The sequence below is a fragment of the Rattus norvegicus genome, chromosome 1, assembly GCF_036323735.1.
Source record: "Rattus norvegicus strain BN/NHsdMcwi chromosome 1, GRCr8, whole genome shotgun sequence".
In the NCBI taxonomy this organism is placed as follows: domain Eukaryota; kingdom Metazoa; phylum Chordata; class Mammalia; order Rodentia; family Muridae; genus Rattus; species Rattus norvegicus.
The window spans coordinates 74,847,356-74,871,782 of NC_086019.1; the positions used below are offsets into that span (position 1 = coordinate 74,847,356).

At 45.2% G+C, this 24,427-nt stretch overlaps 1 protein-coding gene across 8 annotated transcripts in view; it reads left to right on the forward strand.

Annotated features, from left to right (window-relative positions):
* The first annotated feature begins 664 nt into the window (after nucleotides 1–664).
* Nlrp12 (NLR family, pyrin domain containing 12) overlaps nucleotides 665–24,427 on the forward strand; it is a 37,926-nt gene continuing 14,163 nt past the window's right edge. For 2 of the 8 annotated variants that reach the window (XR_010064551.1, XM_063282937.1), the window contains exons 1-9: nucleotides 669–1,155; nucleotides 5,433–5,513; nucleotides 8,899–10,579; nucleotides 14,947–15,117; nucleotides 16,598–16,768; nucleotides 17,937–18,005; nucleotides 18,629–18,799; nucleotides 20,834–21,004; nucleotides 23,268–23,438. Coding sequence is in view for 6 of the 8 variants with exons in the window: in XM_063282937.1 (XP_063139007.1) it covers nucleotides 867–1,155; nucleotides 5,433–5,513; nucleotides 8,899–10,579; nucleotides 14,947–15,117; nucleotides 16,598–16,768; nucleotides 17,937–18,005; nucleotides 18,629–18,799; nucleotides 20,834–21,004; nucleotides 23,268–23,438 (2,975 nt within the window). In the remaining 2 variants the exon portion in view is untranslated. Of the gene's footprint in view, nucleotides 1,156–5,432; nucleotides 5,514–8,876; nucleotides 10,580–12,996; nucleotides 13,140–14,946; nucleotides 15,118–16,597; nucleotides 16,769–17,936; nucleotides 18,006–18,628; nucleotides 18,800–20,833; nucleotides 21,005–23,267; nucleotides 23,439–24,427 lie in introns of those variants that run through there. The other 6 variants (XM_017588882.3, XM_063282938.1, NM_001169142.1 and 3 more) reach the window with 6 other exon arrangements.

A 24,427-nucleotide genomic window follows, 5' to 3' on the forward strand; every position in this document is an offset into this window, starting at 1 on the left:
AACCAGGCAGGGGTGGCACACAAAGATGGGAGGATCTTTGTGAGTTTGAAGCCATCCTGGTCTGGACTGCAAGCTGCAGGATAACCAGGACTACACAGAGAGAAACCCTGTCTCAAAAAAGAAAAACAAACAAGACCCAGTCTCACTATGTGTCATGGCTGACCTGAATTCACTATGTAGATCAGGATGACCTCATCCTCACAGAGATCACCTGCCTCTGCCTCTCAAGTGCTGGGATTAAAGGCACGGCACCCATGTCATCTCCCCAAACCTCATGTATCCCAAATTGGCTTTGCACTCACTATTGAGCCTGGTATGACCTTGAACTTCTGGTCCTCCCTCCTCTACCTCAGGAGTACTGGCCTTACGGGAGAGATACCACCACACCTTCTCAAGGCAGTGGTGGGTTAGAACCCCGGGCTTCACTGGTGCTAGGCAATCACTCTCCCCACGGAGCCACATCCCTAGGCCCCATGCATATTTCTGGAAGAGGCCAAGATTGTCTTCACACCTCTTTCTGAGTTAGAAGGACATGTGGAAAGACAGAGAGCGTGGTTGTTTTGTCAAGGGAGCTGGGAAAACAGCAGAGGCTTGCTCAACATGTGGCGTGCTTACAGTCAAGCGCTCCATGGATTACCTCACACCAACTTCCCCATCTTCACAGCAAACACTCTTGTTGAGAGGAGCAGGTAGCAGAGAAGCAAAGGGTGTGAGACCGTGATTTCTCAAAAGATCTTGCCTCTGTCTCAACCTCAGTCCTACCCCTCGTTCCCTTCTGCCTGTCAATGAAGCCGTGGCAGCATGCTACAGTGCCTATGGTCCTTTTAGAGAAAGGTTAGAGGGGCTGGCCCCATTACTTCGTCCCCATGTTGCCAGCTACAGCCAAGGATGCCCTCCATCGACTGTCCACCTACCTGGAAGAACTTGAGGCTGGGGAACTGAAGAAATTCAAATTATACCTGGGGATTGCGGAGGAACTGGGCCAGGACAAGATCCCCAGGGGACGAATGGAGATGGCTGGTCCTCTGGAAATGGCCCAATTGATGGTGGCCCATATGGGGACAAAGGAGGCTTGGCTTCTGGCTCTCAGCACCTTTGAGAGGATCCACAGGAAGGACCTGTGGGAGCGAGGACAGGGAGAAGACCTGGTGAGGGGTAAGGAGATGGAGGGAGAGCCCAGCCTGGAATACACCCATTCTCTTAGCTTTACAATTATGAGCCGGATTCAAATTTCAGCCCAATGGTCTTTTTCCAGTCTACAAATCCCCTCTCTCTTTTTTTTTTTTTTTCCGGAGCTGGGGACGGAACCCAGGGCCTTGTGCTCGATAGGCAAGCGCTCTACCGCTGAGCTAAATCCCCAACCTCCCCCTCTCTTTTTAAAGGGCTGTGTGTGTGTGTGTGTGTGTGTGTGTGAAGAGAGAGAGAGAGAGAGAGAATTTGCAAAAGTCCATTGTCTCCTGCTACCATGGAGGTCCTAAGGATCAAAGTCACGACCCCAGGCTTGGCCATGTCTCTGACCCTAATCATGTTATTTTCATATGTGTACATACTGTGGATCACACACACCTCTTATTACTCTACCTCCCACTCACTCCTGTTGACCCCTTCCTCTCCCAAATAGTCCTCTTTCTACTTGTCTTTTTAAAAGAAACATTTTCTTTTTCTTTTTTCTTTATTTTATGTATAAGCGCTCTGCCGCACATACAACTGCCGGCCAGTAGAGGGCATCAGACCCCTTTATAGGTTGTGAGAATTGAACTCTCGACCACTGGAAGAGCAGCCAGTGCTCTTAAGCGCTGAGCTGCCTCTCTAGCCATACTTTGATGTCTTTTAAAATTTTTATTTATTGCTGATAGAGTATGCATGGCCCGTGTGAATGAGTGCGGGCACTTGGGTGCCACAGCCGGTTTGTGGAGTCAGAGGACAACTCTACTTCCAGGGGATCTGACACCATACGGCATCTATGGATACCGTCATGTGTATGGTGCATGTAAACTCAAGCTGCCTCACACACATACACATAATAATAATTTTGTTTTCTTTTGCTTGTTTTTGGAGGCTGGGTTTCTCTGTGTAGTCCTGGCCATCCTGGACCTTACTTTGTGGACCAAGCTGGTTTTGAACTCAGAGATCCACTTGTCTCTGCCTGCTGAGTGCTGGGATTAAAGGCATATGCCATCACTATGTGCCCTAAGAATAATTTTTTAAGTGAAAAGCTATTACTACAAAACTCTATCTATCCATGCATCATTTATCTATCTCTCCATCTTTCCATCTATCCATCCATCCATCCATCCATCCATGTATCTTGACTTGAGATACAGTCTTACTCTGTAACCTAGGTTGGCCTCAAACCTGTGTTGGTCCCATTACCTCAGCTTCCTGAGTTTTAGGATAACAAGTATGAGTCACCACAATAAGCTGTTTATTAAACAGCACTGAGTATTGAGTTCATTTTTTAAAAAAAAAAATATTTATTTTATTTATAGGAGTACATTGTAGCTGTCTTCAGACAGACCAGAACAAGAACAAGGCATCAGATCCTATTACAGATGGTTGTGAGCCACTACGTGGTTGCTGGAAATTGAACTCAGGACCTCTGGAAGAGCAGTCAGTGCTCTTAACCGCTGAGCCACCTCTCCAGCCCTGTTTTTTTGTTTTTTGTTTTTTTAGAATTTTTAAAGAATTATGTGTATCTATGTGTGTATGGAGTTGGGGGTCAGGTTGTTGATTCATACAAAGTCTAGAAGAGAGTGAATCCCCTGGAGCAGGAGTTACAATGTAGTTGTAAGTCATCCAGTATGGGATCTGGGGAGCAAATCTCTTGAAATGTGACAGGCACTGTTAACTGCTGAGACATCATTTCTTCAGCCCTGGTTGGTTTGTTTTGAGGCAGGGTCCCATTCCTGAGGCAGGGTCCCATTCCTGAGGCAGGGTCCCATTCCTGAGGCAGGGTCTCATTCCGTAGTCTTGGCAAGCCTGGAACTCAGGAGGAACCTCCTGACATAGCCTCCTGATTGCTAGAATTACAGGGGTGAGCCAGTGTGCCCAGCTCGACAGAGTCGCATCTGTAAAGCCTAGTGACTCATAACTGATGAGCTGAAACAGCTGTGCTGGGCTGACAAGTAGTTAGCATCCCTGCAGAGGGAAAAAATATCCTTATTATAAGATTACTATTGTAGGGGCTGGGGATTTAGCTCAGTGGTAGAGCGCTTACCTAGGAAGCGCAAGGCCCTGGGTTCGGTCCCCAGCTCCGAAAAAAAGAACCAAAAAAAAAAAAAAAAAAAAAAAAAAAAGATTACTATTGTAATGAACTCACCAAGAAAAACAGCACACAGATGGGTTAAAGAAGTCCAGCCCCTAAATTCGCTACATCTCAGTGACATTGTATATAGTTAGAATGACCAGGTAAAGCTTGAAGTTTCACTGAAGGTTTTATACTTCATAGATCTATCATATTCTAATGTACTTATCAACCACAAAAAAACAAAAACAGGGGTTGGGGATTTGGCTCAGTGGTAGAGGGCTTGCCTAGCAAGCGCAAGGCCCTGGGTTTGGTCCCCAGCTCCGAAAAACAAAAAAAAACAAAAAAACAAAAACAAAAACAAAAAAACACTGACAGAATTGAAACTAGAAAAACAATGAGTTTTGTCTCCTCTTCCTGAGTTGTGAGATCTTTTGCCTACATTCTGTCCTTGTGCATCATCTAATATTAACCTCTCTTTGTCTCTCAGACTTTAAATGTTATTAAATGTTTAAATGTATGAACTATATTCATACTTACAGCTCTTTACACACACACACACACACACACACACACACACACACACACACACACGGGTAAAACACAAAGGCACATCAAAATAAGTCATTAAAAATAGTTTTAACCTGCCTCTCCCTGATGGCTAGGGATGTTGAACAGTTATAAAAATAATTGGTCATTTGTGTTATTCTTTTGTAAACTGTCTGTTCGTTTCGTTAGACCATTTGTTGATTAGGCTGGGCATGGTAGCACACACCTATAATCACAGCACTTTGAGAAACGTAAACAGCAGTAGGGGTAAAGGGGTGGACTACTGAAAGTTGAAGGTCAGTGTGGGCAATACAGCCAAACCCTGTCTTAAAAACCAAACATGTGGGCTGGTGAGATGGCTCAGTGGGTCAGGTAGCTTCTGTCACCAAACCTGATCACCCCTAGTTTCATCCCCAGAACCCACATACCCACATGGTAAAAAGAAAGAACTGATTCCCAAGGTTGTCTTCTGACTTCCACATACTCCTTATTGCATACATACCTCATCCCCCCCAAAAATAAATAAATAAATGTAATAAAATTATATATATATATATATATATATATATATATATATATATATATATATATATGGCTGATCATGGGACACACACACACACCCCCACACCCCTCCAAGCTGCTGGGTGAGATGTTGTCCACCCTTAATTCTTCAGGGAAAGAAAGGCAAGTGTATCTCTGTGAGTTCAAGGTTAGCCTGATCCATATAGCTAGCTCTAGCCCAGCCAAGGTTATATAATGGGACCCTGTCTCATTAAGAAAAAAATTAAGGGTTGGGGATTTAGCTCAGTGGTAGAGCACTTGCCTAGCAAGTGCAAGGCCCTGGGTTATGTCCCCAGCTCCGAAAAAAAAAAAGAAAGAAAAGAAAAAAATTAAATTACATGTCTGTGTATTTTATGCATATAAAAGGTTTCCTATTTACATTTATATTTATTTCTCTGTGCTTATTTTGTGTGCATGGGATGGGGGTAGGAGATGAGGTGACCCTCAAGACTGTCTTCTGTGCTCCAGGGTGGCCTTCAAGGCCCTTTGTAACCAAGGATGACTTAAAATCCTTGTCTTTCTGCCTCTGCCTCCTCTCCTAAGTGCTGAAATTCTCCCTCCCTCCCTCCCTCCCTCCCTCCCTCCCTCCCTCTCTCTCTCCCTCTCTCTCTCTCTCCCCTCTCTCTATATTTATTTGTATATATGTATATTTATACATATTAAAGAAAATTCTTTCCTAGCCACCTTCAAAACAATCTTACCCCAGATACGATTCCATTTCCTCAAGCTATTCCATTGCTTGACTTCCGGCCTATCTCTCATCACTGTGAGTCTGTGAAGTTGCATTATTTATCTTTCGGTGTGTTGCTCTCCCCGGCACCCTCAGACTACCCATTTCTAAGTGAGTGAGGTGAGTGCTGGATACTCTAGCATGGAGGGCAGGAACTACAAAGCCACAGTTTGATGTAACAACAACTAATATCAGGGCTGGAGGTATAGCTTAGTGGTGGAGTGCTAGAGTGCTTGTCCTGGCACGCTCAAGGCTTTGGATTTGATGATGCCCAGCAATGAAAATAAAAAGAAGAAAGAATAAAATATAATACAGATTGGTAGCTGACCTCCTACATGTTTCTTGCAGTGACTCCAAGTAATGGTCTATGCTCTCTTGAGAGCCAGTCAACGTGCCTTTCGGACGTCTCTCCTGATGCTCCAAGAAAAGGTGAGCTATGAGCCCTGTACCTATTAGGATATACTAGCTGCACATAAGTAATACCCCAACTGAAAGCGTATATATATATATATACTCTCTATAATATATAACATAATATTTATTATATTTTTTTGAGCTGGGGTATTTCTATATAATCTTGATTGTCCTGGAACTCACTATAGAGACCAGGCTGGCTTTGAACTCACAGAGATACTGGCATTAAGGCATTTGACACCATGCCCAGCCAGAAATGGTACTTAATGTTGACATATGGCAAGGAGTCTTAGGTGAATAGATTCAGAGTTTTTGTGGTAGACAAACACCATTAAAGACTTCACTTCTTTTGCATTTTTTTATTTTTTTTATTTTTTCTTTTCTTTTCTTTTCTTTTCTTTTCTTTTCTTTTCTTTTTTTTTTTTTTCCGGAGCTGGGGACTGAACCCAGGGCCTTGAGCTTGCTAGGCAAGTGCTCTACCGCTAAGCTAAATCCCCAACCCCATTTTTTAATTTTTTATGTATTGCTTTTTATTTTATGTATGTTTGTCTGTAAATGCACCACACTGAAGCCTAACGAGCTAGAAGGCCTCTTGTTACATGTGGAGTCACACGTGGTTGTGAGCTACTGTGTAAGTGCTGTAAATCAAATGTGGGTCCTCTGTAAGAGTAGCACTTGTTCTTAACCACTGAACCATTTCTCTAGTTCCTTTAAAAACACTTAAATTGGCTGGGGATTTAGCTCAGTGGTAGAGCGCTTACCTAGGAAGCGCAAGGCCCTGGGTTCGGTCCCCAGCTCCGAAAAAAAGAACCAAAAAAAAAAAAAAAAAAAAAAAAACCACAAATTTACTTTGTGTGCAGGGGGTTGGGAGATGTGCCTTGGTACATGGATGAAGATCATAGGACACTATGAAGGTCACTGTGTGAGTCCTGGGGACTGAACCACAGGTTAGCAAGCTCAGTGGCGAGCACCTTCACTGGCTGAGCCATCTCAGCCAAACTTTATTGAATCAACCAACTGCTCTATGTCAGCCATATGTCAGCTTTTTAGTTTGTTATCCAGCCTGGAATTTACTATATAGCTGAGGCTAGACTTGAACTCCTGACCCTCCCACCTTTAATTTCCAAGTGCTGGGGTGACAGGTTCTTAGCTAAGTCCTAAGACTTGTCACTTTGAGGGTGTGAGATAGCTACCAAACTACTACTCACAAACAAATTGCAGTTTAGGAGCAGAAAGGGAGGGAGCTGGATGAGTTGGCTATAATCTCAATGTCTCAGGAGGCTAAAGCAGATAGATTTTAGCAAGCTTACACTTAGTTTGAACTGATTATAGAGGTCCTCTGAAAGAACATTACACACCTACAACTGCTAAATCATCTCTCCAGCTCTACCCAACCCCATGATTCTCAAATGTTACAACCCAGAAGAATCACCATTCAACTGATGCGAGCTCCATTGAAGCATCTCTTCTCCAGCAACTGTCTATTGTCCATCGCTTACATAAACTTAGGGAGAGACCTTATAAACCCTGGAGCTTTCTGAGTGCCATGAGTCTTGTAAATTTCATGAACTTCTTGAGCCTAGTGTTATTAGCTACTGGAGCCTCTCTCCAGGAAGACATGTTTCAAGACAGAGAAATCAGTCATTTGGGCCTTATGAGGTCTCTTGGGGGAAAACATGTTTTAAGTCAGAAGAATCAATTGCTGCACAACAAATGCAAGGAATATGCACTCACAGAGCTATGCTTGAGTGCTTCAACTTCCCAGAAGGGTTCTCAGATTGCAGCTAGAAACTGCTCTGAGGACCTGGCTCAACAGTTCCTCAACTAGAAAAACAAGTAGCTAATAGACCATGCTTGGCAGTCACTGAATTCATTGTGATTTGCTGATAACATCTGGGAGTGGTGGCTTACTCTAGCAATCTAATAATCACAGGGCTTGCAGGGTTTGTGGTAGGGGGTAGGGGGAATTGAGACGGGAAATCAAGAAAAGTTAGAAACCATCCTGAAGTACAGAGAAAGACTGTTGCTGAAAAATGGAAGGAAGGAAGAGATTAAAGGGGAGGGAGGGAGGGAGGGAGGGAGGGAGGGAGGGAGGGAGGGAGGCATACAAGCAAAGTGGTTTGTGCCTGTGATTCCCAGAACTAGAGAAGCAGAAGCAACAGGTTCAGTGGTTCAAGGTTATCCCTGGCTACACAGCTAGTCTGGAGTCAGTCTGAACAATACGAAACCCCATCTCAAACAAACAAACAAAAAGTGAAAGGGGTTGGGGCATGTAGCTCAGTTGTTTAAGAACTTGCCTACAATCCATGAAATCCCACTCCCCAGCATCATATAAATTGGATGCGGTGGTGTAGGCCTGTAATTCCAGAATTTGTGAGGTATTGACAGGAGGATCAAAAGTCGTCTTTGAATATACAGCAAGTTTGAAGCCAGCCTGGGCTACACGAAACCTCATCCCAAGTGGAAAAATGCTGGTATCAGAGAGATGGCTCAGTGATTAAGAATGTTTACTGCTCTATCAGAGGACTGGAGGATAGATCCCAGCACTCAATATCAGGCAGCTCCTGACAGCCCTTAACTCCAATGCTGGGGATTTAAAACCCTTTTCTGGCCTCTCTGGGCACTCCAATTTATGTGCACATGCACATAATTAAAAAATAAAAATAGGGGTTGGAGAAATGATTCACAGTTAACAACAGTGGTTAAAGTTTCAGGGGATCTGAATTTGATTACCAGCACTCACATAGCACACCTCTAACTTTAGTCCCTGTAACTTTTGGCCTCTACAGGCACAGGCATACATGAGGTGCTCAGACAAACATTTGAGTAAAACACCCATACACATTAAAAAATGTAAACCGAATTAAAAATAAGGGGCTGGATTGATGGCTCAGTGATTTTTTTTTCTTTTTTTCGGAGCTGGGGACCGAACCCAGGGCCTTGTGCTTCCTAGGCAAGCGCTCTACCACTGAGCTAAATCCCCAACCCTGATGGCTCAGTGATTAAGAGCACTGACTGCTGTTCCAGAGGTTCTGAGTTCAATTTTGAACAACCACATGGTGGCTCACAACCATCTGTAATGGGATCTGATGTCCTCTTCTGGTGTGTCTGAAAGACAGCTACAGTATATATACATACATATACATATATATATGTATATATATATATGCATATATATATACATATATATATGTGTGTGTGTATATTGTGATTTGCTGATAACACATATATATAATATATATGCACATACATACTGTACACACACATATATATACACACACACATATATATATAATAAATCTTTAAAAAAAAGAAAGAAAAGACAAACAAATTAAAAATAAAATCTTTTTCAAAAAGTTGCTAATGGCTATGCCACAGACCTTTCCTTCCTCTCTACTAGATCCCCAGATAACCTACAAAGACTATGTCCGAAGGAAATTCCGGCTAATGGAAGACCGCAATGCGCGACTAGGCGAATGTGTGAACTTAAGTCATCGTTACACTCGGCTTCTCCTAGTAAAGGAACACTCAAATCCTATCTGGGCACAGCAAAAACTTCTGGAAACAGGGTGGGAACACTCCAGAACCAGGGGCCACCAGGCTAGCCCTATCCAAATGGAGACCCTCTTTGAGCCAGATGAAGAACGCCCGGAGCCACCACGCACAGTGGTATTACAAGGGGCAGCGGGGATGGGGAAGTCCATGTTGACCCACAAAGTGATGTTGGACTGGGCCGATGGGAGACTCTTCCAAGACCAGTTCGATTATGTCTTCTATATCAGCTGCAGGGAGTTGAATAGAAGCCACACCCAGTGCAGTGTACATGACCTCCTCTCCAGCTGCTGGCCAGAGCATGGTGCACCCCTCGAGGACCTCATCCGGGCTCCTGATCGTCTTCTATTCATCATCGATGGCTTCCATGAGCTTCATCCCTCTTTCCATGACGTTCAGGGTCCCTGGTGCCACTGCTGGGAGGAGAAACGACCCACGGAACTCCTCCTCGGAAGCCTGATTCGGAGGTTGCTTCTGCCCCAGCTCTCTTTGCTCATCACCACACGACCCTGTGCACTGGAGAAGCTGCACGGCTTGTTGGAACACCCTAGGCACGTGGAGATCCTGGGCTTCTCCGAGGCAGAGAGGGAGGAATATTTCTACAGATATTTCCACAACACTGGACAAGCGAGCCAAGTGTTCAGCTTCATGAGGGACTATGAGCCCCTCTTTACCATGTGTTTTGTTCCCATGGTGTCCTGGGTGGTCTGCACCTGCTTAAAGCAGCAGCTAGAAAGTGGGGAGCTTTTAAGACAAACATCTAGGACCACCACAGCGGTTTATATGTTCTACCTTCTGAGCCTGATGCAGCCCAAGCCAGGGACCCCAACCTTCAAAGTCCCAGCCAACCAGAGAGGCCTGGTCTCTCTGGCTGCAGAGGGCCTCTGGAATCAGAAGATTCTCTTCGAGGAAGAGGATCTTGGGAAACATGGCCTAGATGGAGCAGAGGTCTCCACCTTCCTCAACGTGAACATATTCCAGAAGGGCATCAAGTGTGAGAAATTCTACAGCTTCATCCACCTGAGTTTCCAGGAATTCTTCACAGCCATGTACTGTGCACTGCACGGCAGAGAGGCGGTGAGGAGAGCACTGGCTGAGTATGGTTTCTCAGAAAGGAACTTCTTGGCCCACACCGTCCGCTTTCTCTTTGGCCTCCTCAATGAAGAGATGAGATGCTACCTCGAGAGGAATCTCGGCTGGACCATCTCCCCTCAGGTCAAGGAGGAAGCATTGGCGTGGATCCAAAACAAGGCTCGAAGTGAGGGCTCCACCCTGCAGCATGGCTCCCTGGAGCTTCTCAGCTGCTTGTACGAGATCCAGGAGGAAGACTTCATCCAGCAGGCCCTGAGCCACTTTCAGGTGGTTGTTGTCAGAAACCTCTCAACGAAGATGGAGCACGTGGTCTGCTCGTTTTGTGCGAGGTACTGCAGAGGCACAGAAGTGCTTCACTTGTATGGGAGTGCCTATAGTACAGGCGCAGAGGATGGCCCGCCAGAACCTCCAGGAGCCCAGACGCAGTCCACACACTCGTAAGTGACCTTGGGGAGCCGTGCTCCAATGCAATGCCTTTAACCTGTGCTGTTCAACCGAGGTGATTTGGGAAGAGGTAGCACCTTTGGTTTGGCTTGGGAATATCTATCTATCTATCTATCTATCTATCTATCTATCTATCTATCTATCTATCTATCTATCTATCTCTGAAGACCAGGTGAGATCTGAACTCACAAGAGTTCCACCTGCCTCTGCCTCCCTGGAATTAAAGATGTGTACCACTACGGAATTTTTTTTTTCTTTTTTTCGGAGCTGGGGACCGAACCCAGGGCCTTGTACTTGCTAGGCAAGCACCTACCACTGAGCTAAATCCCCAACTGCTTGGGGATTTTTAATTAAAAATATTTTCTATTTTTTAATTTGTGTGTGTGTACGTGCGAGAGAGAGAGAGAGAGAGAGAGAGAGAGAGAGAGAGAGAGAGAGAGAGAGAGATGCATGCAAGTACTCAAGCAAGCCAGAAGAGAGCAACAGGCTCCCTAGAAGCTAGAACCATTATGAGCCACTAGATATGGGTGCTGGGAACTGGTCAGATACTGTGGGAGAGCAGCAAGCTCTCTTAACCACTGAGCCATCTCTCCAGCCCTTATCTTATTTTTAATTGTGTGTGTGTGTGTGTGTGTGTGTGTGTGTGTGTGTGTGTGGCTGTGTTCACATGAGTATAAGTGCCAGTCAGAGACCATTGTGAGCTGATGTGGGTGCTGGAAACTGAGCTCAAGCCCTCTAGAAGAGTTCTTAACGACTGAGCCATCTCGAAGTGGTTTGAGGATTTTAAAGCTTTTGTTACATTTATTTATTTTGCATGTGTGGGTGTGGGTGTAGTGTCATGGTGTGTGGATTCAGGTCTGGGACAATTTACGGATCTCAGGGTTTGAACTCAGGTCACAAGACTCATTGGCAAGAACCTTACCTACTGAGCCATCCTGCCAACCCTTAAATTTTATTTTATTCATTTTTTAAAAAGATTTTTTTTTCCGGAGCTGGGGATCGAACCCAGGGCCTTGCGCTTCCTAGGCAAGCGCTCTACCACTGAGCTAAATCCCCAACCCCAAAAGATTTATTTATTTATTTTATATACAGCATTCTGTCTGCATATGTGACTGCAGGCCAGAAGAGGGCACCAGATCTCATTACAGATGGTTGTGAGCCATCATGTGGTTGCTGGGAATTGAACTCATGACCTCTGGAAGAGCAGTCAGTGCTCTTAACTACTAAGCTATCTCTCCAGCCCTATTTTATTCATTTTTAGCATCTGTGTGTGCCTTCTTCTCTCTGTGTGACTCTGTCTCTCTGTATACATGTCTGAGTTTCTCTGTGTGTCTGTGTCTCTGTCTCTCTGTGTCCGTGTCTCCTTGTCTCCATGTTTATGTCTCTCTGCACATCTTTGTCTCTCTGTATTTATGTGTGTGTGTTTCTCTGTCTATGTGTCTCTATGTGTCTGTATGTCCCTACTTTTGCCATGTGATAGGAAAGGCCTGAGGTAGGAGGATCTTTGTGAGTTAGAGGCCAACCTGGTCTACAGAGTTCCAGGACAGACAGTTCTGGGGCCACACAGAGTGAAAAACCTGTCTCAAAAATTAATTAGCTAATTAATTAATTAAAAACTAAAATAAAAACATTGGAAGTGGGTTTTCTGCTTTTTTCCTAATGTGCTAGCTCACTGGTCTGCTTTTGTATTCTGAGACAGGGTCTCCTGTAGCTCACTGTGTAACTGAAGCTGATAATTTGATAATTGAACCCCCAATCCTCCAGCCCCCACCTCCCAAGTACTGGGACTACAGACATGCACCACAATGCCCAGCTTGTTTTGACAGGGCCTCACGCTATCAATCCTCCTGCCTCAGCCTCTCAGGTGTTGGGATTACAAATGTGAGTCACCAGAACCACCAGCCAAGGATTTTGTCTCACCCTGGCTCTCCAGACAGACATCCAGGAAATCTGTGGAAGTGTTTTTGTTGCCACACTGGGAAGCTAGATGGTGCTACTGACACCTAGTGGCGATAAGTGGAGATGCTGCGAATAGGCCCATGTAGGCAGGTTGGTTCCAGCAAAACATTAGACAGTCTCTAAATACTCAGTGGGGTCCAAACAGCATACAAGGCGGTCTCCAAAACATGCAGGGTAGTCCCTATATAGAAAGAAAAATAGCAACTAGTGCAAGAGCAGGGACGTTTGCTTAATCAGTATTCACTGACACTAAACTGGAGCTGCTTATGATAGGGAGAATCTGTTACATCAAACCTTTGCAGGGGGGGGCTGGGGATTTAGCTCAGTGGTAGAGCGCTTACCTAGGAAGCGCAAGGCCCTGGGTTCGGTCCCCAGCTCCGAAAAAAAGAACCAAAAAACAAAACAAAACAAAACAAAACAAAACAAAAAAAAAAACCAAAAACCTTTGCAGGGGCTGGAGAGATGGCTCAGATGTTAAGAGGACTGGCTGTTCTTCCAGAGGTCCTGAGTTCAATTCCCAGCAACCACATGGTGGGTGGCTCATAACCACCTATAATGAGATCTGGTGCCCTCTTCTGGCCTGCAGACATACGGGTAGGTAGACTGCTGTATACATAATAAGTAAATAAATCTTAAAAAAAAAAAAATTAAAAACAAAACCAAAAACTTTTCAGGTGGGGTGTTAGTGGCATACACCTTTATCCCAGCACTTGGGGGGCAGAAACAGGTCGATGTCTAGGCCAGATTTATCTACAGAGTGAGTTCTACAGAGAAACCCTGCTTCAAAAAAGAATGATGATGATGATGATGATGATGATGATGATGATGATGATGATGAGACGATGGTGGTGGTGATGATGATAATAATAATAATAACAACAATAAATAAATAATTCAGCAGAGCATTGTGGTGCATGACTTTAATTCTAGCACTCCAGAGGTAGAGGCAAGACAATTGCTGAGTTTGAGGCGAGCCTGGTCTACAGAAAGAGAGTTCCAGGATAGTCAGGACTACACAGAGAAACCTTGTCTTGAAAAGCAAAACAGGGGGCTGGAGAGATGGCTCAGAGGTTAAGAGCACTGACTGCTCTTCCAGAGGTCCTGAGTTCAATTCCAAGCAACCACATGGTGGCTCACAACCATCTGTAAAGAGATCCGATGCCTTCTTCTGGTGTATCTGAAGACAGCTACAGTGTACTTATATATAATAAATGAATAAATCTTAAAAAAAAAAAAGAAAAGAAAGGAAAGGAAAGGAAAAGCAAAACAATCCAGTATAAGAAGGAACCAAACTGAAGCCATTTTGGATAAAAGTTCCATTTTGAATATGGGTCAAATAAAGTTTAAGTTCCCAAGACCTTCCTGGGTAACTGGCATCCTGATTGGCAGAGAGAGAGAGAGAGAGAGAGAGAGAGAGAGAGAGAGAGAGAGAGAGAGAGAGAGAGAATATGAATCCTGAATCCCGGTTGGCAAGTTGAAACATGAATCCATGAAGAGAAAGAGAGAGAGAGAGAGAGAGAGAGAGAGAGAGAGAGAGAGAGAGAGAGAGAGCGCATCCTGGTTGGCAAGTTGAAACATGAATGCATGAATGCTAGGCAAGTTGCCTCCTACAATTGACTAATCCAACCAAAGGGACCAGACAGGATAAGGGTACCACAAAGACATGTTCCTAAGGAAATCCCCTATCCCTAAATCCTGATTGGTGGGAGAAGATGGCACAGACATGTTGTGTTGTTTGGGAGCTTAGAAACTATGTAGCATTCTGACTCAGGGTTATGCAGTTCAGTGCCTGAGTCTGTTCTGTGGCCCTGACTGATCAGTATTGGCCTGAGTAGAAAACCAATTTGTTATCTGCTTAAATACTAAGATGAACATTTGAAGACGTCGCTCCTGAGTCTGTGCTGTTCTCCCTGGCTAATCAGTTTTGCTGCCTAGTTCAAATCTTGCTTTGCTGGACTCTGTGCCTGCTTGAGTCATTCTACATTTTTGGACCCAAAACCAGGTGCTGTAATGGCACATGCTTTTATTCCCAGTACTCAGGAGGCAGAGGCTGGCAGATCTGTCTCTGTGAGTTCAAGGCCAAAATGGTCTGCTTAGTTCTAAGGCAGCTAGAGCTAAACAGTAAGATCATGTTTCAAAACAAAACAAAACAAACTCATGTGCACACGCACACAGAGAGACAGACAGACAGACAGACAGACACACACACACACACACACACACACACACACGAATAATCTAATAGTCTTGGAGTTTGAGATAAACCTGAAAATCTTGAAAATAGCAAGGGGAAAAGAAACATTACATGAAGAGGCTAAAATGCTTCCTGAGTTGTTAAATGGAATACTTGTGTCAGCCTAATGACTATATGGACTACTAAACTACATGTTGGCCTTTGCAGACAGGAAAGGAACATCCTTCCTGACATTTACAGTGCATACCTCTCAGCAACCATCTGCACCAACTCAAACCTGATCGAGCTGGCCTTGTATCGAAACGCCTTGGGCAGCCAGGGCGTGAGGCTGCTCTGTCAAGGCCTCCGACATGCAAACTGCAAGCTTCAGAACCTGAGGTGAGTCCCGGCTGCAATGTGAGTTTCCCACCCTCTCCCATAGGCTCATCCAAGAAGAATACACAGGGTAACGTCTGTTTGCCGTGCAGCCTGTGGCAGTGTGCCACTGTAGGGAAGCCTCTTCTTCTACTTTTTTTAAATATAATTTTTATTCTGTATGTCTGTATAAGGCTGTCAGATTCCCTGGAACAGGCATTACAGATAGTTGTGAGCTGCCATTTGGTTGCTGGGAATTGAACTCCAATCTCTTGGAAGGTAATCCAGTGCTCTTAACCACTGAGCCATCTTTCTAGACCCTCTTCTTCCACTGAAAACAACAATAAAACAAAACAAAACAAACAAACAAAACAAAGCGGGGGTTTCCCTATGTAGCTCTGGCTGCTCTGGACCTCTCTATATAATTCAGTGTGGACTCAAGAGATCTACCTGCCTTTCCCTAGCCCCACCCTTATCTCAGGCGCTGAGATTAAAGGTGTGTGATTCTATGCTAGGCTTACAAACTTTAAATTTTTTGTATTATTTGTTTATATCTATGTCTGTCTATAAAGAGGACAGACAGATATTAGATTATCTGGAACTAGACTTATAAGCCCTTGTGAGTTGCCTGACATTGGTACTGGGAATAGAATTTGGGTCCTTTGCAAGAGCAATATGTGCTCTTAACCAGTGAGTCTTCTTTCTCCCCAGCCTTACAGCCTTATATTTTGAAGCAAGCTCTTAAAACTGAGTCTGGAGTTTACTCCTGGAATCTGCTTGCCTCAGCCTCCTCTATGCAAGGGTGGAGCTCTACCACTGAGTCACACTCCGGGCCCTACCCCCAACCCCGACTGAGCAATTCTAGGCAGGAATTCTGCCACTGAGTCATACTCCAGGCCCCCGACCGGGCAATTCTAGGCAGGAACTCTGCCACTGAGTCACACTTCAGTCCCACAGCCCCCAGCCCCCAGCGGGCCATTCTAGGCAGGAACTTCCACTGAGTCACGACACAGACCTTCACTGGGTGATTTTAGGCAGGGGCTCTACCAACGGAGCCACGTCCAGATTTTTCCTGGGGTGCTGAGGATTATACCCTGGTCTTCACTTCACACACGGAGACCTCTATCTAACCCCTATACCATTTTTATGATTTGGGAAAACTCCAAACAAAACCACCACCACCCAAGCCTCAATGCAGAAGGTCCTCAAGACAGAAACCCAGGGCTACAAATGTGCAATTTAATCAGAGAAAAGGGGAAAAACGACCCAGGTGTAGTGGCAAAGCCAGGCAGTCTATGGAGTTCGGGGCCAGTCAGCTCTGCAGAGCGAGTTCCAGGACAGCCAAGGCTATAGAGGAATCCTGTCTCAAGCGGGAAAAATCAAAACAAAAAAGAGGTGAGGGAGAGGCACCTGTAACCTTTAAAAAGAGAGACAAACATAAAGTAGAGAATTCCAGAACAGTCACCAAGTAAACGACTTGCTTCTGTCTTCCTTCCCACCTAAGGCTGAAGAGGTGTCACATCTCCGGATCAGCCTGCCAGGATCTCGCAGCGGCTATCATCGCCAATAGGAATTTAATCAGGCTGGACCTCAGTGGCAACAGCATTGGAGTGCTAGGCCTAGAGCTGCTCTGTGAGGGGTTACAGCACCCCATGTGTAGGCTGCAGATGATCCAGTGAGTGGGTCTGCACCAGGCATGCGTGTTCTTCCCCTGCTGCTCCTGCTCCTCTTGCTTACCTTCCTGCTGCTCCTCCCCCTCCTCTTTAAATCTTATTGGCATATTGTACACATTACTGAGATTCAATGTCTGATCCCCAACCCCTATTCTTTCTCTCTCTTTTTATTTATTTTATGTATATGAGTACACTGTAGCTGTCTTCAGCCACACCAGAAGAGGGCATCAGATCCCATTACAGATGGTTGTGAGCCACCATGTGGTTGCTGGGAATTGAACTCAGGACCTCTGGAAGAGCAATCAGTGCTCTTAACCACTGAGCCCTCTCATGTAGCCCAGGCTGGCCTCAAACTTGCTATGTAGCATAGGCTGGCCTTGAACTGCTCATTCTGTGATCTGTATATATGCTGGATGTGCCACCACACCTAACCTTCAGTGTGGTATTTTGGTATGTATATCACATGCACAGATCAAACCCAGCCCACCTTTCCTTACTATCCCAAAAAGGTTCATTTAAAAAAATATATATATTTTGTTTGTTCCTTCGTCTTTGTCTTCAGTTTTGGTCTTTTGAGACAAGGTCTCACTGTGTAGCCCTTCCTGATTTGAACTTGCTGTGTAGACTAGGTTGACTTTGAACTTACAGAGATCTGTGTGCCTCTGACTCCCAAGTGCTAAGATTAAAGGGGTACATGATTATACCTGTAAGGCTTGAAGCGTGTCTTTTTTTTTTTTTTTTTTTTTTTTTTTTCTTTTTTCGGAGCTGGGGACCGAACCCAGGGCCTTGTGCTTGCTAGGCAAGCGCTCTACCACTGAGCTAAATCCCCAACCCCTTCGAAGCGTGTCTTAACTATCAGGCAACCCCCTCCCCCACAAGTGAGACATGAGAACAGAGTTCGATGCAAAGGCAAGGCTTATTTTTCCTGGCGTGTGTTGGGGTAGACCCTCAATCAGCCCCTTGTGGCAAGTGACTAGACTGTGACCCCGAATGGCTATTAACAAGTAGTTTTATACGTTTTTAGGGGTACAGGTTACATCAGCAAGGTTACAGTTTAAACTTATTGGCTAAGCATATTGACCTTTGAATCTATTGGCTAGCAAGCATATGACATGCATTTGAACTCTATCTGGGGCCAGAGGGTCAGGTGACTATCAGTGTATTTTGCAGTTTTTCAAGTCCCTGCTCCTCCCGAGAACTGTGGATGAAGAATAGAACTTGGCCTACTCTTGACCCAAGGTGGGAAGCTGATACTTGGCCTAATCTTGACCTGAGGTGGTGGGTGTAAGGCTGGCGAAAGCCCCTAGGGTCCTTCACATGAACCCCACAACCTACCTACTTTCTACCAAGCCACGTCTCTTTTTTTTTTTTCTTTTTTTAAATTTCTTTATTATATGTATCTGTAGCTATATCTTCAGACACCAGAAGAGGGCATCAGATCCCATTACAAATTACAGATGGTTGTGAGCCACCATGTGGTTGCTGGGAATTGAACTCAGGACCTCTGGAAGAGCTCAGTGCTCTTAACCACTGAGCCATCTCTCCAGCCCCCAGGCCAAGCCTCTTAGTAGCTCTTACACTTCAGTAAGAACTAGGGTCCTTCATACCTGTTGCCAATAGATTCTTTAAAAATTATTTGAGGCCTTGTGTGGTGGCACATACCTTTAATCCCAGCACTTGGGAAGCAAGGGCAGGTGGATCTCTGTGAGTTCAAGCCTAGCCTGGTCTACTTAGACCCTGACTCACTAAAGAAAACCAACCAACCAAACCAAACCAACTACATAGGGAAGAGAAAAAACGACACAGGTTCATGTTGGGTAACTACACAGAACATGGCAGCCTCTTCACCTTCTCCCTCCTAGGCTGAGGAAGTGTTTGCTGGAGGCTGCGGCTGGCCGAGCACTGGCCTCTGTTCTCAGCAACAACTCACATCTTGTAGAACTGGATCTGACAGGAAACCCCTTGGAGGATTTGGGGCTGAAGTTACTGTGTCAAGGGCTGAGGCACCCAGTCTGCAGGCTGCGGACCTTGTGGTGAGTTCTCCTGGGGCCAGCTCAGAGGGCAGGTCTGTCTGTGTGGAATGAAAGTAGACAAATGAATCAGGAGTTACATTTCATTCCAGCTCAGGACCCTGAGGCGGGGCTGTTGCCAATGGGGTGTTTTCAGGTTCTTGGTGTCTTACTTAAGCCTGAAATAAAAGGGAACTGGAAAGATGGCTCAGAGGTTAAGAACCCTTGTTGGTAGGGTTGGGGATTTAGCTCAGTGGTAGAGCGTTTGCCTAGGAAGCGCAAGGCCCTGGGTTCGGTCCCCAGCTCCGAAAAAAGAAGCAAAAAAAAAAAAAAAAAAAAAAAGAACCCTTGTTGGTTTCACAAAAGGACCTTGGGGCAGTTCCCAGCATCCACAAGGCAGTCACAACTTCTGTAAAGCCAGTCCCACCAGATCTTGGAACCCAGGTCCTCTGGAAGAGCAGCCAGAGCTCTTAACCTCGAAGCCATCTCTCCAGCCCCATAAAATAATAATGTTTAAAATAAAATAATTGGGGCTGGAGAGATAGCTCAGCGGTTAAGAGCACTGACTGCTCTTCTAGAGGTCCTGAGTTCAAATCCCAGCAACCACATGGTGGCTCACAACCATCTGTAATAGAATCTGATGCCTTCTTCTGGTGTGCTTGAAGACAGCTACAGTGTACTCTAATACATGAAATAAATAAATAATTCTTTAAAAAAAAATAAAAATAATTGACAACAGGGGTCAGAAAGATGGCTTAGCAGGTAAAAGCGCTTGTCGTCAAGCCTGATGACCTAAATTCAATCCCCTGGACTATTACTGAGGAAATAGAAACCTTATCTTCACATACATAACCCCAAAGTGCTGGCATCAAAGGCCCAAGACGTATGCCGGTCTTACTTGTTTTATCCAAGGAAAACAAGTCTTACTAAAAAAATATCCGTAGGGGTTGGTGAGGTGGTTAAGGGTAAAGGTACCTGTCAATGAGCCTGTCAACCCCAGTTCAGTGCCAGGAGTCCATATTATGCAAGGGGAGAAGAGATGACTCTTGCAAGTTGTCCTGCAATGCTGCCCACAATGGGTTCCTGCGTCTGTCTGTCTGTCTGTCTGTCTATCTATCTATCTATCAATCAATCAAAACAAAACCAAAAAACTCAACCCTCGGGGACTGGAGAGATGGCTTGGTAGTTAAGAGAACTTGTTCTGTAAGCATCTACACATGTCTATCCACAAAATATTTTTTATTTATTTAAGTGCACTGTCGCTGTCTTCAGACACACCAGAAGAGGGCATCAGATCCAGTATAGATGGTTGTGAGCCACCATGTGGTTGCTGGGAACTGAACTCAGGACCTCAGGAAGAGCAGTCAGCGCTCATAACTGCTGAGCCATCTCTCCAACCCGGCCAAATACTTCTTGAGACAGGGTCTCACTGTATCTTTGACTAACCTGAAGCGTAATACGTTAGACTAGGCTGGCCTTGAATTCAACAGGGATTCCATCTGACTTTGGTTTTTGAGTGCTGGGATTAAAGGTAGTGCATGCACCACCACATGTGGCATCATTAAACAATTTTAACTGTAATTTGAAACACACACACACACACACACACACACACACACACACACACACACACACACACGTAATCTGACACATGTAATATTACTTGCCATCTTGAACAGTTGTTTGTTTTTTGTGTTTTCCTTGGGGTTTTATTTTGTTTTGGTTGGGTTTTTGTCATTTTTTGTTTGTTTGTTTGTTTGTTTGTTTGTTTTTTGGTGGTGCTGGGAATCAAACCCAGGACTTTGCATGTACCAAGCAAGTGCCCTACTATTGTGCTACGCCCCTAGCTTCTTGCTTTTTGAGACAGAGTCTTACTATGTGCCCAAGCTAGTCTCTAATCGAACATCCTCCTGCCTCTGTCTACCAAATGCCAGTGGGTATCACAGGTATGAGCCACACAGTTTGCTGAGGACATTTAACTGTGAAGACAGGACAGAGATAAGTTTAGCGCCCCCCAACAGGTCCCCCATCTTGCTTACTGAGCTGGATTTTATGCAGGCTGAAGATCTGCCACCTTGGACAAGCTTCCTGTGAAGATCTGGCTTCTACTCTCAAAATGAACCAGAGCCTGATGGAGCTGGACCTGGGTCTGAATGACCTTGGGGATTCTGGGGCGCTTCTGCTGTGTGAGGGCCTCAGGCATCCAGATTGCAAACTCCAGACCCTCCGGTAAGTGGGATTCTAAGTTTAGCATTCTAGCTCTCTCTTCTCTGGCACTGAGGCCGTGGTGCCTCCCATCTCCTCTAGATATAGCATCTTTATTTCAAGATTTCTTGCCACAAGGCCTTTTTTTCTTTTTTTTAATACAAACTACTGACATTCCTTGAAATTGCCCTTCTGCCCTTCTGTCTACCTAATTTCCAGGGACGATTGGCTAACAGAACAAACATCACTGACCAAACTGTACCTTCTGTTCTAGTTTGTTTTCTGTTACTGTGATAAACATCACGGCCAAAGCAACTTTGGAAGGCAAGGGTTTATTTTAGCTTTCAGGTTATAGTTCTTTATTGAAGGAACCCAAGGCAGAAGTTTGAAGCCGGGGAAAAAAAGCAGAACAAAACAACATGAAAGAGTGCTGCTTACTGGCTTGTTCGCTCTGGCTTGCTCTGCTAGCTGGCTTTTTTGTTTTTCTGTTTTGTTTTCCTGGTTTTTCTTTTCTTTCTTTTTTTTTTTAAGATCTATTTATTATATATGAGTACACTGTAGCTGTCTTCAGACACACCAGAAGGGGGCCATTGGATCCCATTACAGATGGTTGTGAGCCACCCTGTAGTTGCTGGGACTTGAACTCAGGACCTCTGGAAGGGCAGTCAGTGTTCCTAACCACTGAGCCATCTCTCTAGCCCTCCTGGTTTTTCAAGATGGGGTTTTCCTATGTAGCCCTGGCTGTCCCGGAACTCTGTAGACCAGGCTGGTCTGGAACTCTCATAAACCCACCTGTCTCTGAGTGCTGGGATTAAGGACATGGACCCCCATATACTCAGCTCTCTGTCACTGTCAGCTGTTTTATACAGGCCAGACCTACTGGCCTAGGGTTATACTGCCTACAATTGGTTCCTGCATTAGTTAACCATCAAGAAAATGCCTAGGGGTTGGGGATTTAGCTCAGTGGTAGAGCGCTTGCCTAGGAAGCGCAAGGCCCTGGGTTCGGTCCCCAGCTCCGAAAAAAAGAAAAAGAAAAAAAAAAAAAAAAAGAAAAAGAAAATGCCTATAGTGGCTAGAGAGAAGGCTCAGTTAAGAGATGCTCTGACAGAGGACCAGGGTTTACTTCCCAGCACCCACATCATGATTCACAGCCCACCATCCATAACTGACCAGCTATAACTCCAGTTCCAGGGAATCCGACTTCCTCTTCTATCCTCTGTGGGCACCAGGCCTGCATGTGGTGCACATGCATGTAGGCAAAATGCACATGCATTTTTACTTACACATTAAAGTAAAAATAAACATCTTTTATAAGTTATGCTCTTAGCCAAGTATGGTGTTGCATGCCTTTAATCCTAGTGCTTGGGGGGCTGAGGCAGATGGATATCTTTGAGTTCTAGGCTAGCCTGGTCTATATAGTGGGTTCCAGAATAATCAGAGCTGCATAAGACCCTGTCTGTAAGCAAGCAAACAAACAGAAAATCACCCTGGGCTTCACAGTGTTCCAGAACACCCAGGACTACATGCCTCACTGGGGGAAAAAGGTGCATTGTTGGCCAGCCTAAGGATCTAAATTAAACTCCTGAAACAGGTGACTGCCTTATGGGCATTATGCAAACCAGCATGTGCATAAATGGATGTGTGCACACATGCATACGCTACTAACTTTAAAAATGTAAAAACTAGGGGCTAGAGATTGGGCTAAGTGACTAAAAGCATTAGCTGCTCTTCCATAGAACTCAGGTTCAATTCCCAGCACCCATACGGTGGCTTACAACACCTGTAACTCCAGTTCCAGAGGATCTGCCACCCTCACACAAACATGTAGGTAAAGTAAACTAATGAACAACACCCCGCCTTTCTTTTCTTAATAAAAATGTTGTAAAACTACATATATCGCTTATTGCCCACATGTATGTGTATGACCACATACACGCCTAGTGCCCACAGAGGCTAGAAGAAGGATTTAGATACCCTGGGCCTGGAGTTACTGCCGGTTGTGAGCTGCCACGTGGGTGCTGGTCATCCAACCAGTGCTTGACAGTGCTGGGCTCTATCTCCAGCCCTTCTCCCATTCTGATTTATTTTGTACTTTTCTGGGTTTCATCCTACCTGGGCCCTTGCTTTCTCTCCTATCTTCCTCTCTGCCTTCTCTTTCTCTTTCAAAAGTAGGCAAAGCCATACCCCTGGACCCAGCATACAAATTTGGCACATTAAGCCCAGCCCTGGTGACATTACCAAAAGGCATAGGGCAAACTCAGCTTGGCCACCCCATCGCTTCCTCTAGGCTGGGCATTTGCCGACTGGGCTCAGACGCGTGTGCAGGGGTTGCTAGTGTGCTCCAGGTCAACACGTGCCTCCGAGAGCTGGACCTGAGCTTCAATGACTTGGGAGACAGGGGCCTGTGGCTGCTGGGGGAAGGACTGAGGCACCAGACCTGCAGACTCCAGAAGCTCTGGTGAGTGTTTTCCTGGTGGGGAGGAGAAGGGAAGGGTGGGGATGTTAATGGAGGCGTTTGTGTTTCTGTGTCCCTTCCCCTGCCGTTTTTTTTAAAGATTTATTTATTTTATGTATGTGAGTACACTGTTGATCCCTTCAGACACACCAGAAGAGGGTACTGCACCCCATGACAGATGGCTGTGAGCCACCATGTGGTTGCTGGGATTTGAACTCAGGACCTCTGGAAGAGCAGTCAGTGCTCTTAACCACTGAGCCATCTCTCCAGCCTCCCCCTTACCCCCCCCCCCCCCCCCCAGTCTTCATAAAATCCAAACATAAATGAAAAGACAACTTTCGGTTTCGGGGAGGTGACTCACATGCTGAAAGCCCTGGGTTCCCTCCCCAGGATGTAAGCACAGCATTTGTGGGATGATAGGTAGGAGGACCAGAAGGTTAACTTCGAGGCCATCTTAGGCTATATAAAGTTCTGGCTTGGGGCTGGGGATTTAGCTCAGTGGTAGAGCGCTTACCTAGGAAGCCCAAGGCCCTGGGTTTGGTCCCCAGCTCCGGAAAAAAAGAACCAAAAAAAAAAAAGACTTTTAAAAAGGGGGTTGGGGATTTAGCTCAGTGGTAGAGCGCCCCTGGGGTTCGGTCCCCAGCTCCGAAGGAAAAAAAAAATAAAGTTCTGGCTTTAAGAAAAAAGTGTGCGGGGCTGGAGAGATGGCTCAGTGGTTAAGAGCACTGATTGTTCTTCCAGAGGTTCTGAGTTCAAATCCCAGCAACCACATGGTGGCTCACAACCATCTGTAATATACATTAGCTAAATAAAAAATTTAAAAAATAATAAAAAAAAAGAAAAAAGTGTGCAAGGTCAATTGGGTTACATCTTTAATGGCCTTGACAAACTCAGTTTGCTCCTTTCAGACCTACATGGTGAAGGGCCAACTTTGTCATGTGTGTCCTGGTGCACACGCACCATGGCTGTAGCAGGAAGCACATTAAATATAA